Raw genomic sequence first — 15,993 nt, 5'->3', positions numbered from 1 at the left:
TGGAGTTGACTTGTTTCTATATTGTAAAATAGTTATAGATTGTAGATGGTTGCTTGCTCACTAGGCAAAAGCATTACAGTATTATGATTACTATTCTAATTGAATAAGGACTTGCTTTCTGGAATTAAAAAAATATAATTTTACAATGCGAGGGCTTCTCTAGTTGCGGCGAGCGGGGGCCACTCTTCATCGCGGTGCACAGGCCTCTCACTATTGCGGCCTCTCTTGTTGCGGAGCACAGTCTCCAGACGCGCAGGCTCAGCAGTTGTGGCCCACGGGCCCAGTTGCTCCGCGGCATGTGGGATCTTCCCAGACCAGGGCTCGAACCCATGTCCCCTGTATTGGCAGGCAGATTCTCAACCAGTGCGCCACCAGGGAAGCCCAAGATGAACTTTAAAATGTCAAAGCTATCCTTCAAAAGTGCATGATTCAATCAATTGTATTTGTGAAAAAAGAAAAAGCTTTTCTTATAACCAATTGACTAAAGATATGACTGTCATCCCTCGATAGTTTCACTAAAAAGCATACTATAATGATGAGTTATAATTTACTCATGGAGATTTTAGCTATTTGAATTGTAAATAATACTTAATTTAAGTTTTTTTGTTTTAAGGTTATGTAATACTCTAACATGTTACTACTGCTATAAGTCTTCTCTATACTTCATCCGTTTAGAATGTATAAGATATCTACATTTATTTTTGAGTTAAAGTTATTTTACATTAATTTTTTATCAAAATTTTGTGAAAGCCTGTAGGAAATGGATTCCATTATAATATATATTACAATATACTTTGATGTCTTCTGCTATATTTTTCTGTCATTAATTTATCAAAGCTTATATCACAGTGTCTTACTATTCATTTTTTTCACAATTTTTTTCATCTTTCATTAATCAAACACTTTTTGAGACCCTACTATATGCTGTTTTCTCCTCTGTCCTTCTGTTCTTATTGCTGAACTTACATCATTTTACTTGATAGTTTCTAGACCAGCACTATGCAATAGAAATATAATGTGGAACACAAATGGGAGCCATATTTGTAATTTAAAGTTTTCTAGCAGCCACATTTAAATAAGTATGAAGAAACAAGTGAAATTAATTTTAATAATATATTTTATTTAACCTGATACGTTCAAAATATTAGCATTTCAACATGTGATCAATATAAAAAATTATTAATGTGGTATTTTACATCCTTTTTTCATATTAAGTCTTTGAAATTCAGCTGGTATTTTACACTAACTGCACATCTCTAGACCATAGTTCTTACTTGAACTCTATTTGAATTTTAAGTATTTTTGATAGTTACTCTCCTAAATCAGCCTTTATAACAGTTCGGTAAGTTTTCTGTTTTCTTACATTATAGAGAAGTGGAATCTTGCTTGAATGACCTAAGTTTGGGTGTTCTTCTTCTATAAAGTAATAGTGCAAACAGTGCAAATTTGTCTCATCAATTTAATAGGATGGATAAAAATCCATAAACTAAATTATTATTTGCTAATCTTTGCCAATCTTAGTATAAGATTGATAAAGATTTAAGTACCACATATTATTCACTTCCAGGAATGGTTTTTAATATAAGGAGTTATGGAAAATCTATAACCTAAATTTTATGTCAGTTTTGTTATTTAATTGATTGAGGTTAAAGATGTGTTAAGTATTATTTATTGCATGCTCTGGTTCAGATAGTTCATTTCAATCTATGGGGTAATAATTCTAATTAATTTTCATAATATTATACTCTTTTTCTCTTCTAGATTTAGTTTTGAGTTCACCACATTTATTTATTTAAGTGGGTATATTTATGTACATTTTTATGTCTATCAAAAATGATTTCAGCAGCTTTAATATTTCAAATATAGCAGTAATAGAAATAAAATGCCTAAATTTGAACTCATAGTCTAAATCTATCCTCAGGAATGATCTCATGCCAATAAAATATATTTCATGATTATTTATTTAATGGCAATAGCCATGTTAGATCACCATTTTATGATATTAAATTATCATGCCAGATACATGAAAAAGAGACAGTGCTCTCATGGAAGATATGAATGTGACAACCATTAGAACAAAGAGAGGGGATCCTTAACTAGGATTGTAAGCAGAATATATAGAGAAAATTAAGATAATGGAGAGCAGGTAAGAGTACAGGACTTCCCAGATTTATCTCTTGACAGTTCTTTGACACTTTTAGAATACTATTGAAGGTGATTTTTTTTTCCTCCTAACCACATAAGCTGTTTAGAAACATCTGGGATTCCTTGAGTTTTTCTTAATTTGAGAAGCCCTAGAAGTTCCATGTATCAGAGCCTCTGTTAAAGTATAGACGTAGAAATAAATACTAAGATATAATATTCACTGGTACAAGATCTTCAGTGTGATTTTTCAAATATACATACAGGTAATTTTCAAATTGAATTAAATATCCATTCACATATTTTTCATAGCCATGATCCCTTCTGCTCTCCTTACAGCGGTAGAGTGGTAATTTAGCTGTGTTGCTCTCTTTGCGTTGGCTTACAGTGTGCCGTTCTTACCATTTTCCACTTATATTGACTGCTCCTTCTCAGCATGGTTCCCCTTTCTCAGTTCCCACCCCCACACCACTTCAGTGTTGGTGAACTCCAGAATTCCCTTCCTATGTATTTACAGATTTAATAAATTTGGCCAGTCGTAAAAGAGAGTATTTCAAAACAAGATAGACCAGCAAAAGGTTTTAATAACTTTTGAATGTTTTAATGTATCAGTGATTTGTGTTACTTTTCAGTTAATATGACATGACATATTATCTTTTTAGAATTCAAACCTGATTCATCAGAAAGTGTTACCTCCTAATGATCGACAAGGATCTCCAATATTATCATTCATCATTCTTGAACAATTTAATGCCATTCGCTTAGTACAAAGTGTACATCAGTCTCTTGCTGCTCTCAGCAAAGTCATCAGAGGAGCCACCTTATTGAGTTCAGAAGTGCAGAAATTGGCAAGTGCTTTATTAAACCAAAAGGTGAGCCAATACTATATATATGTGGGGTTTTTTTCATTAATAAAAGTGGCTCTTCCATCAGGTATACATTTGTCAGGAGTCTTACAGTTTACTGTAAACTGTAACTATAACAGAAAACCCAAGTTAAAGTAGCTTAAGCCATATAGGAATGAATTGGCTGTTGTAACTGAAGGATCCAAGGGTAGCTAACATTAAGCCAGCTTAGCAGGAGCTTAAAATTGTCATTAGGATCTCAGCTTGTGTTATTTATCTACCTCTCTAGTCATATTTTGTGTGTGTGTGTGTGTGTGTGTGTGTGTGTGTGTGTATGTGTACATCCTCCATATTAATTTCACTTTTGGGTGGGTCCTCTACACGTTGTGGTATCCCAGCAGTCCGAGTCTTATATCCTCTGAGTTCTAAGTCCAACAGAAAGAACACCTGTTTCATGGCAACTCAAGCAAAAAATCTTGGGATTAGCTTTGATTCGTACAGAATGGCTTGTGTTTTATGCCTAGTCCCATACTAGTTCTGTGAGCAGGGTATATGCAAAGATCTCATTGGCTAGGGCTTTAGCCAAATGCCTAACCCGGGAGCTCAGGATAGATTCAGCTCCATCTGTAACACATTTACTACAAGTAAGAGAAGGATGGTTACCGAGTAGAAAAATCATAAGCAGAGGAAAAGGAAATCAACACATCTCTTGCTGAGTAATTGGACCATTGTAAATAACATTAAAATCCATGTTATTTCAGATCTATTGGATAGAAACAAAAAATTTTGAGCATCTTATATAGATTCACATTAGCTTTTTGGAAAAAAAAAACTTTGTAGAGCTTGGCATCTGGAAAAGATTTCACTAGAGCTCTATAGGAATTTAGAAAAAGTGTTTTTGTTTTTGTTTTTTTTTCCTGCTGTTTACCCTCAATTTAGAGAAATCTCTGGTAGTCAACCTAAAAGCCTTCTCTGTTTGAAGATAAAAGGTAGGCTTCCTAGAACTTCCTATATCTTACTCCCTAACATAAAAAAGATATCTCTTTTAATTCAGGCTGCTATAACAAATTAACATAGAATGGATGGCTTAAACAACAAGTATTTATTTCTCACAATTCTGGAGGCTAGGAAGTCTAAAATCAAGATGCTATTAGATCTGGTGTATGGTGAGACCTACTTCCTGTTTTGCTGATAGCTGTCTTCTTGCTGTGTCCTCACATAGTAGAGAGGAATGAGAGAAAAAGCAAACTCTCTCCTGTCTCTTCTTATGAGGGCACTAATTCCATCATGAAGGCTCCACCCTTATGACCTAATTAATTCCCCAAAGCCTCATCTCCAAATATCATCACATCAGGGTTTAGGGTTTCAACATATGAATTTTGGGGGGACAGAAACTTTCAGTCCGTTGTAATATTCTTTTTCACATATACAAAAAGACCTATTCCAGCAAACTTATGTTCCTTTTTCCTTTACCCTGGAAAAGAATCTCAGCTTTGCATTGTTTCTTTGTATATAGATTTTTATCTCTATTTATCAACTGTGATTATCAGAATACTGTAGTATTGTATTGTACTATAAACTATAACCAATTTGTTTATAATTTGAAGTAGATATATTATCAGTCATGAAAGCTTCATGACACAGTGAAGGAACCAGTGGGAAAGGGTTCTAAGAAGTTTAAAATTACATTAATTAACTCATTTAATCACCACATTAACACTACAAGAGGGTGCTGTGTTATCCCATTTTACTATGAGGAACCTAAGGCCGAGGGACATTATATAACTTAACCAGAGTCACACAATGAATAGTTTACAAAGTCAGGATTTGAATCTAGGCAGGTCTGATTGTCATCATAAATGTAAATGTTTTAAATTTATTTATGAAAAGATAAATACTCATGAGAGTGTATTTCTTTAAAATCCAACTACATGCTGTATAAGGGCAAAATGTATGGTATAGACCAATTATAGTTGCATTAAGTGTAAGAGGAGAATAACGATGATGTAAGAACATGACTTGTGTAGAAGAGACCAGTAAGTCCAGTGGGGCTGGTATACAAAGAACTGTAGTAAAATTAAGGTTACATCAGATTTTGAAGTCTTTAAAGACAAAGAGAAGAGCTTGGATTAAATGTATAGGCAATAAGAATATTTTCATGTAGATATAATGTAATAAAATAGCTAGGAATGTGGCTTCCAGAATAGGTCTGCCTCTTTCATTCTATTCTACCACTTAGTAGCTGTGTGACCTTGGGTAGGTCACTTAAACCTCTCTATACGTTACCTTTCCCATTTGTCAAATGAGAGTCATAAAGGGACCTACATCATGGGATTGTTATGAAAGTTAAATTATATCATGAGTAAAGTGCTTGACACATAGGAAGTAACCTCTAAATGTTAGTTGTTTTTGTCATTGTTACTTTAAGAGAATTTCATTGTGTGAAAAACAGCTTTTGGAGCATTCATCTGATAAAATTGTGCAAAATGAGTTTATAGAAGTAGGGATACCATGAACGTTACTATTTATTCATCTCAGTTAGAGGTGGTTAAGGCATAGAATAGGGTAGTTCAAGAGGGTCCTATGTAATATTAATGAAAAATATGGAAGATAACGGCAAACATGGTTTCTTGTTTTGCTTCTACTGTTAACCATCTGGGTAATCTTTGGCATAAACACTTGAAAAAAATAACAAGTTATTTTTTATGATTGTAATATAATGTGGCTTACAATAGATCTTATTAACAGATAACAAAGAACTAAATAGGTTTTATTATATGAAACATTTTCCTTGAATAAGACCAAAGAATGGTATTTTAGAAAATGGTCATAGATTTTTAATTCTTTATAACATTTCTTCCTTTTCCCTTGGCCCATTAAGATCTGCTAAGTATTTCCTATTCGGTATAGCAACAAGAGCTGATGACTTATTTCTTAAAAATATGTTTATGTAAGATGTATGCAATCTCATTGTTAATTTACTAAATTAAGTATTCTACATTACACTTCGATTTAAGAAATATAGCCTCTGAAATATCACTGTTTTTGAAATATTTGTATAATTTGCATGAAAGTGAATTTGTTAAAATTCTTTCAAAGGATAAAAAATGTGTTTTACAAAGCATATTTAAATTCGATCACAGATAGTGGCTTTGGAAATATTTCAGGGTGTTTGGTGAAACTCAAATGAGATTCGGCTGACTTTCACTAGGATAAGATCAGTAAAATAGTTTTGACATTTACTTTCTAATGAGCTTTACCAAAAATTTGAATCTAGTACTATCCCATTTATTTCAGGATAAAAGTTTAATGTTTTATTACATTTGAATGTGACAAGTTTTGAATTATGTGATATGATTTAATGTAATTTAGGAAATAGTTCAGTACTTGACATTTTCTTTACTGTATCTGAAATGATTGGACTAAGAATTTTCCTAAAGAGAATTATGACTTTTATTTCCTTGACACTTTTCTGGTGATCTACTGAAACTTTTTTTGTAAAAAGTTACAATACTTATAATTTGTTTGTTAAGGACAATGATATTGTAGAATATTGTTATTTTTCTTTTACATATTAGAACAAAGGCTTTAAATCATGATTTAAAAGATATGCAAAGATTGAAAAGATAGAACACTAAATTACCTCATCTTTCTTGCTGAATAATCACTAAGGGTATTACCACTTTGTAGAAATTAATAGATTGTGTTGCTTTTTAAAAAAATTATTTTAATAGTACCGCTTTAAAGCCAATGTAAGTATTTCCTATATATTTCAGTTTATCCTAATGTACTGGGTAGTAACACTAAATGGCTTTTTAGTTTTTTAAATCAGGGAGTCACTCAACAATACAGCACAATTGCTAATGGATCCTGACTCTTTAAAATAAGTTTCCAAACAACTGGTGTTTAACCTTTTTCAGATCACTGACAGTTTTGAAAATTGAAGGAAAAAGATGCACTCTCTTAAAATATATATACACACACACATAAAGCTTTATTATATAACTTCAGGATATCTAGGAGTTAAGATCTCCTCTGCTAGACAGGTTTTTCCTTTCACTCCTTTCTCTGCCATGGTCTTCTTTATAGCAGTGTCTCTCAAAGCATGGTCTCAAAACCAATAGCATCAGTATCACCTGAGAACTTCATAAAATTATGAATTCTCAGGCCCCACCTCAGACTGTTTGATCATAAATTCTAAGTGTGTTGCCCTGCAATCTGTTTTTTATCCATCCTTTGAGGTGGGTCTGATGCATGCTAAGGTTTGAGAAACGCTGTTCTGTAGTCAGAAGTCTCATAAAAATGTCAGTAGCACCTGCTTCCTCATCTTGTGCCATCCCCACTCCACTTCGTAACCATCTGTGCCACCTCCGTCATTGATTTTCCAGTCTTTGGGAGAAAAGAAAAGATAAAATGGTTCTTATAAAATGGTTGGAGACCCCATCTTTTCTTAAAGGCACCCCCTTTTAAAATTTACCTACCTTCATACAAATAAGTTCTTAGAAAAGTCATACCCAAACTGTTTTACCAAATGATAATTATTAATGTTGAATAATTAGCATTTTTCCATTAGAATAAAGTAGTAGCTTATGTTTTATATAGCATTTTACCAGTTATAGTGCACTTGTGTAGCCCTCATCTAATTTTCTACTCTCATCGTCTTCCTTTTACTTAGATTAGGAAACAGAAGCTGAAAGGAGTTGGTATTTTGGTAAAGTGTCAAAGCCCATACTGCAGTCCTGATGTTGTGTTTCCTAGATCAGTATTCTTTGCACTTCATCTCTCATTGAATATTTTGTTAATTTGATCATGAAGCTAAATGGTAGTCTTTGTAACAAGAGACAGATATCAGCTTTATGAAGACTGAACTCCACATACTCATCTCCACAGGCCTACTAAATACTAGGATGGAATTCCCCCACCTCCTCATCTCTAGCTTTACTTACAATCAAAATTTGATTATGTATACTTATAAATGGAAATCAGTTTTTATTGATCTATGTAAGAACAAAGGGGCCTGCAAATACCCAGAGTCTCTAGTATCTTGGAATTCTGCTTCAGTATCCCTAACTTATAACCATCATTTGCCATGATAAGAGAATATATTTAGATGAACTTAGATGAAATGTACAAATTCCTTGAAAGATACAAACTACCAAAGCTCATTCAAGAAGAAATAGGTAACCCATAGCCTATATCTATTAAGGAAGTTGAATTTGTTATTAAAAACCTTCCCACAAAGAGAGCTCCTAGAATTCGCTGGTGAAATCTAACAAATATTTAAGGAAGAAATAATACCAAATCTGTAAACTATTTCAGAAAATAGAAGAGGCAGGAATACTTCCCTGCTTTTTCTGTGAGACCAGCATCGCCTGATAATAAAACCTAACAAATACGTCATAATGAAAGAAATCTACAGACTAATTTCCTTCATGAATATAATAGACCCTAAAATTCTTACCAATATATTAACAAATTGAATACAAAAAAGTATAAAAATGGATAACCAAGTGGGGTTTATCTTAAGAATACAAGTTTGAGTTAATAAAAAGTCGATGTTATTTACCATTTTAATATCTAATTTTAAAAATCGTGATTATCTTTATAGAGACAGAAAAAGCATTTGACAAAATTCAGCATCCAGTCATGACAAAACCTTTCACTAAATTGGAATTTGAGGTCAACCTTCTTAACCAGATATAGGTCACCTATGAAAAACCTATAGCTAACATAAGAGTAAAAGACTGAATGTTTTCCCCCTAAGATTGGTAATAAAACATTGAGGTCTCACCACTTCTTTTCAGCATTATACTGAAGGTCCTAGCTAGCGCAACAAGTTAAGAAAAAGAAATAAAAGCCATACAAACTGGAAAGGAAGAAGGAAACCTGTCTTTTTTTTGTAGAGGATATGATGAACTATTCACAAGATCTTAAGAAATATAAAAGCTCTAAGGCTAGTAAGAGAGTTTCAGTTTATTTTTTATTTTTTATTTTTTTAACATCTTTATTGGCGTATAATTGCTTTACAATGGTGTGTTAGTTTCTGCTGTATAACAAAGTGAATCAGTTATACATATACATATGTTCCCATATCTCTTCCCTCTTGCATCTCCCTCCCTAGCCCACCCCTCTAGGTGGTCACAAAGCACAGAGCAGAGCTTAAGTTTAGCAAGCTTTTGGTAAATACATTAAAAATGATGTATATCCTGGAAACAAACTATTGAGTATTGAAATGTAAAAGTACCATTTGTAATAATAGCAGAAAGATGATATATTGGGATAAAATTGACAAAAGATGTGTAAAACTTTTGTACAAACTGAAAACTACAAAACATTGATGAGTGAAATTTAGAAAGACCTAAATAAATGGGAAGATGCACTGAAAGTTGTACTGTGTTCACAGATCAGGAGACCCATTATTATTGTTAAGATGTTAGTCTTTTCCAGATTGATCCTGAGATTCAACACAGTCCCAATAAAAAACCTCTGTAGAATTTTTTTGTAGTGATTGAGAATTTGATTTGAATAAAATGCAAAAGACCTAGTGTAGCCTAAACAATTTTGAAAAGGAAGAGTAAAATGGAAGATCTTACTCTTCATGATTTCAAGACTTATTAAGATATTGTAATCAAAGCAGTGTGGTAATGGTGTAAAGATAGATATATAGCTCAAGAGAACAGAATAAAGAGTTCAGAAATAGACCCACAGATATATGATCAATTCATTTTCACCAAATATACTGCGGCAATTAAATGGAGAAAGGGAAATTTCTTTAACAAATGGTAGTAGAACAATTAAATAGCCAAAAGCCTAGTAATAATAATAGTAATACATACACCTGTACCTCCAAACATATACAAAAATTATCCCCAAATTGATCACACTGTTATGAAAATTCAAAGTAAGCCACAGACTGGGGGGAAAGATTTGCAAGACATACCTCTAACCAAGGAATATATATCTAGAAATATTAAAAAGAAATCAATTCAAAAATTAAAGACAAACATCCCAATTTTAAAAATGAGAAAAAAGATTTGAATAGACACTTTATCAAGAAAATATACATATATTTAAATATACCAACATGACATTGGCCTAAATGAGTTTATCACAGAAAACAGTGCAGAAAGAATCCATAAATTCTTAAAATCTCGGAGAATGTAAAAACATATGTTCGACATATGTTCAACATGTTGAACATTATTTTGAAATAAATTTCACAGAAGTAAATATACCTTTAATCTGTTTTTATTAGATTTTATTAGATGGAAAAATTTATAGATTGTCATTTTACATGCTGAACATGTTTGATGATTAACTTATCATCTTTTCCAAAGCTTCATTATAAGTATTTTTAATGCTTCCAGTTGTATGTGTATGCTATGCTGAGGATGCTATGAATCTGTTATATATTGGAAAGACAGATATTAAATAATACTTGTTTTAAAATGTACATACATTTTTAATAGAATTTATCATTCTTCACCAATAGCCATTTTCAATCATCAGATCCTTTCTCAAGGTGCCTTTAAAATTATTTTGGTATGCTGTACTACTCATCACAACAGCAATGTGTTTTACCAGTTATCCAGTTTGTTTATTTCCTTGCTTGACTCTTTAATTTTTTTGGTAATTCTGGGTTAATTTAGTTAAATTTTTGTGCTAATGAGGTCATGATTCAATCCCTAAATTGACCTCTTAGCTTCAAATTGTTATGTAAATTTGAATTTTTTTAATAACTACAGTGACCTTCAAATTTATCACCCAAACGATAGTTTTAAGAGTGAAAGGGACTCCTACCTGGATGGAACTCTGGGACAATAGGGATAATTAGGCTAATTGGATGTATGGACATCTTATTTATAACTCTATTTTTTCAGAATGTGCAAGGATGGAGGAGGAGTTGGGATTTAAAAACAAAAAATTAGTAATTGGATGGTATAATAAATAATATTCAGCAAACATTTATTGACCATCTACCATGGACTCTTTATACCATGCCAGGCCCTAGAGATAGGAAAAATGCATAGTACATGGTCTGTATATTCAATGAGCTCAAAGTGGGTAACAAAAATATTATCAAGCGCACAATGCTGGCATAGACTCAAGAAGGAAACTGGTTTCTTCATTTCCTTTCTCACATTTTTCCAATGAAGTTTTGTAATTGTGGCAATATACATATATCATAAAATTTATCATTTTAACCATTTTAAGTGTACGGTTCAGTAATGTTAAGTACATTCACACTGTTGTGCAACCAATCTCCAGAACTCTTTCCATTTTACAAAACTGAAACGCTACCCATTTAAACAACTTCCCATTCCCCCACCACCTAGCCCCCAGCAACCACCATTCTACTTTCTATCTCTATGAATTTGACTACTCTAGGTACCTCATATAAGTGGAGTCAAGCAGCATTTGTCTTTTGGTGACTGGTTTGTATCACTAAGCATAATATCCTCAAGGTTCATCCATATTGTAGCATGTGTCAGTATTTCCCTTTTTTTTCAGTGCTGAATAATTTTCCGTTGTATATATATGCAGATGGTCCCCGACTTAAGGTGGTTTCTACTTTATGATGACGCAAAAGTGATATGCATTCAGTAGAAACCATACTTTGAATTTTGAAGTTTGATCTTTTCCCTGGCTAGCGATACGCGGTACCTTATGCTCGAAATGCTGGGCAGCAACAGAGAGCTGCAGCTCTCAGTCAGCCACTCAATCATCAGGGTGAACAACTGATACACTGCAACCATTCTGTATCTATACAGCCATTCTGTTTTTCACTTTCAGCACAGTATTCCATTAATTACTTGAGATATCCTACACTTTATTATAAAATAATCTTTGTGTTAGATGATTTTGCCCAACCATAGGCTAATGTAAGTGTTCTGGGCACGTTTAAAATAGGCTAGCCTACACTATGATGTTTGGTGGTTTAGGTGTGTTAAATGCATTTTCGATTTGCAATATTTTCAACTTGCAATGGGTTTATCTGCATGTGGCCCCATCGTAAGTCGAGGAAGGTCTATATCAGATTTTGTTTACCCATTCATCCATCAATGGATTGCTTCTACCTTTCCAAACTTTTTATAACTTAGTGTAATCTCTTCATAAGTATTTTATAATTTTTTAATGGAAAACAGATGTTACATGTCCTGAGAAAGCAAATAATATGAGTCTCTTTAAAGGGAAGACACAAAATAAAAAGATTTTTAAAATAGGATTCATATTTTAAAAGAAAATAATTCAGTTAAATAAATCTCTTGGATCTGAAAGTCCTTGGTTTGTTCTGGTGCTGTTTTATAGATTCTTTCTCTGTACTGTTAAGAAAATTGAAATCTTTGGCTGTAAGTAAAGGTCTTAGTAAGATTAAATCAGAATGCATTCTAACTTTTATCACAAATTATCTTCTGAGTTGTACTTTCTCTTCCAAATAGAAGAGAGGCTATTCTATTAGACCCTCTCTATATAGTAAGGGCTCTATTATTAGAGTGTTTTACTCTGCAGCTATCTTTATCCTTCTGAAATATAACTCTCTAATCATGTATATGTGTGTAAAATGGATTTTAGCTAATTTAATTAATTGTACAAAGTTGTAAGTTATGGCTAGTATAGGAGTTAGTGATAATTTGTAAACTGTCCATATGAGTTAATCACTTCATGTGAAATTGAAATTACAATGAACTATATATTTTTTTTTCCTTTTTTCCTTTCTCTTTTTCTTTAAAAAAAATGTAAACTGAATTCTGTTTTCCCACCTACAGTGAAATCCCAGTGCAACTTCTACTGCTTGAAATAAATAGCAATTTCCATGCCGTCTCCCTGTGTCCGACACTGCAATAAGCTTGAGTCAAATGAAAGTCGATTCATTTCCAAAAACTCTAATCCAGTGTTGGCTTAACTTCAGCAGTGTGCAGGTACTGGATTACCAGTGTCTCACTCATGTGTGAGGATCAGCACGTCATTTTTATTGGTAGGATAGCGGTGTTTATCAGTAGTATAGATAATTACGTTATTAAATGAAAAGGGAAAAGAGTTACTAACCGTGGTCCTTTTTTTTAAAGTTCATTTAGTAAACATATTAAGGTTGCGGAGTGGGACTTAAAACATCCAAGATTATGTACTAGAATGTTTACTTGTGCAGGTCACTTAACCTTTCTCTACCTTAGTTTCTAAATGTTCGTAATGGGAGTAATAACTGTATCCATCTCAGAGGGTTGATGTGAAGTCTAAAGGGTTAATACAGGTGAAATGCCGAGAACAGTGCCTGCACGTGTAAGTGCTGCACAAGTGTTTCTACAGTACCTTCCTAATTCACCTCTCTGACTGCAGTTTCATCACCCTAATGCTTGTTCTCCCTATTTCTACTAGGATAATCTTTCTAAAATCCAAATATGATTGTGTCACTTCCCTAGTTAAAGTGTAATTTAGTTTTATAATTGCTTTCCAGATTAAGCTCCTCAGTATAAACATTCAAACGCTTCATGGTCTGACCATCAGCCCAGTTGTCTCATGTCTTTTTTATTAATGCCCCTTCCTTTTCCTACTGTCTTTCTTTACTTTACTGTAAGCTGTTTATCTTTTGAGACTCACCTCAAGCATTATCTCCACCAGAAAGCCTTTCCTGACTCTTGTCCTTCGGCACAGTTTGAATTTGGTGTACCTTACGTCTGTATTTCACGAGCACAGTGCTTGTCATTATCAGGGAACTTACTGTATTGTCTGTAGCTGTCTTCTTTTATTATTTATTTCCCCCTCTAGCACAAACTTCTGTGAACAGGGATTGTGTTATAACTTTGTATCCACAAGACCTAACAAATGATTGACAAATAGCAGCTATTTAACAGGAGATTGCTGAGCTGTCAATTAATTGATGCTTGAAAAAGAGTGAATTAGGAAATCTGCTTGTATCCTGTTTTGCTTTTATGACATCTTTCATGAAAAGCATGGGATAACAAAAAGTTTACATTTAGAGCTAGACCTGGGTTCAAGTTCTCTACCATTTAGATTAAAAAAAAAAAAGTTTAGTTAACTAAACCTACTCTAAGCCTTAGTTTCCCCATAATTATAACTTTAATTCCAAATACATAATTGTCATGTTGAAGCTTCACGAAACTAGCAGCAACCTTCTGCAAAAAATATGTGCTTGATTGCATGTACTCCCCCTTCATCAAAATCACACATATACTGACTTTCCCTCCTACCTCTTTGGAGCAGTTTCTCAGAACTATCTGAAATGCTGTCTCCCGGGCTATAGTCCTCATTTTGCCCCAAGTAAAACTTAATGCACAACTGTCACATTGTGCATTTTTTTTCAGTTGACAAATCTCAAATGGTGTAATATAGAAATTACATTATAGAAATGTAAAATACGTTGGAGGCAGAATTAATGCTGACAGACTCTAGAGTTAGGTTACCTGGGTTCACATCTTGGACTTGCCATTTACCAGCTCTGTGATTTTGGATATGCTGTTCTCTTTGTGTCTCCATTTTCTCCTCTGTGAAATGGAAATTACAGTAGTACCTGCTTCCGGTACATATCCAGCGCTCAGCACAGTTACTAACACATAAATGTTAGCTTAAAAAGTCCCCTCCAGTTATGTCTACCTTTGTCAAAATTCAACACAACTTTCAAAGCTTAACAGATACTTCCTTTACTAAGATGTCTTTGATTAAATCATTTTTTTCCTCTTAGCTCCAGAAACGTGCTATATAAGTCATTCTTAAAACACCATTAGGGACATTAGCTGTGTATCTCCTTTGCTGGTTTCTAATGCTTTTTAGGGTAAACATTTTATTCCTCATAGTCTTCTATCATATCACTATCACTATTTCATATTACTTCTGTCATATCATATATCATGTTGTAATTCTCTACATAGGATTTAGCACTATGTAGTCTTTTTCTTATAATATATTTAGAAATAAGTATATTGCCTTTATCCCCCCAGTAAAATGTAAGCTCCATGATAGCAAGGACCTTATAATGCCTGCACATTATAGGCTCTCAGTAATTGCTGAATGGATGGACAATAAGGACTTGAATATTTATTGAATGAAAGTATTACATCTGACACTAATATTGATAGCTCTCTTAGTTATCTATTGCTGTGTAATAAATTGCCCTGGAACTTAGTGACACAAAACAGTGAAAAGTTATCACATTACAGTTTCTGTGAGTCGGGATCTGGGGGTAGCTTAGCTGGGTGTTCTGTCTTAGGGTCTCCCACAAGTCTGCAGTCAGGTGTCACCAGGGCTGCAATTACTGCAGCCTCTCAGAGCACGTATGGGATGGCTGTTGGCAGCCCTCAGGTCCTCACTTATTGTTGACTGGACATATCAGTTCCTTGCTACATGGGCATCTCCATAAAGCAACTCACAATATGCAACTTTTTCACACAGAGTGAACAAGGAAGAGATGAAGAGAAAGTGAGCTAGACAGAAGTCACAATATTTGTACCCTACTCTCAGAAGTGGCTTCTCATCACTTTTGCCATATTCTTTCACTAGAAGCAAGTCCCTAAAACCAGTTCATACTCAAGGTGAGGGAATTTCACAAGGATGGATATGAATGCCAAGTGTCAAGGATCACTGGGAGCATCTTAAAGGTTGCCTGCCACAGTAACTTATTTTATGTAAATAAACGCTATATAAAGGAGCTATCTTTCTACAACAGGAAAAGCATAAAACTTAGAATGTGAAAACCTGACCTATCAGCTATCTATTGCTACATAATAAACTACCCTGAAACTAAATGGCTGAAAACAAGAACAATCATTTATTTAGCTCATGAGTGTGCAGTTTGGGCAGGGTCTGGTGGGGAAGGCTTGTCTTTGCTTCGTGTGACACCAGCTGAGTCAGCTCGGCTTAGAGCAGGAGGATCTACTTAATGGACGCTCAGTCACAGGGCTGGCTAGGTGGTGCTGATTATTGGCTGGTAGTTTATCAGGACTGATGGCTAGAGGCCTTGGTTGCTCTCTAGATGTCTCCACATGGGCCTCTC

General features: G+C 33.8%; 1 protein-coding gene across 1 annotated transcript in view; it reads left to right on the top strand.

The window, feature by feature from the left end:
• Positions 1-15,993, top strand: part of DYNC2H1 (dynein cytoplasmic 2 heavy chain 1) — a 367,421-nt gene that overhangs the window by 288,518 nt on the left and 62,910 nt on the right. Inside the window, exon 84 of the mRNA XM_061204011.1 lies at positions 2,805-3,014. Coding sequence (XP_061059994.1) covers positions 2,805-3,014 — 210 coding nt within the window. The remainder of the gene's footprint in view (positions 1-2,804; positions 3,015-15,993) is intronic.

This window comes from Eubalaena glacialis, chromosome 10 (assembly GCF_028564815.1).
Source record: "Eubalaena glacialis isolate mEubGla1 chromosome 10, mEubGla1.1.hap2.+ XY, whole genome shotgun sequence".
NCBI lineage: Eukaryota > Metazoa > Chordata > Mammalia > Artiodactyla > Balaenidae > Eubalaena > Eubalaena glacialis.
This window is presented reverse-complemented; position numbering and strand designations above follow the sequence as displayed.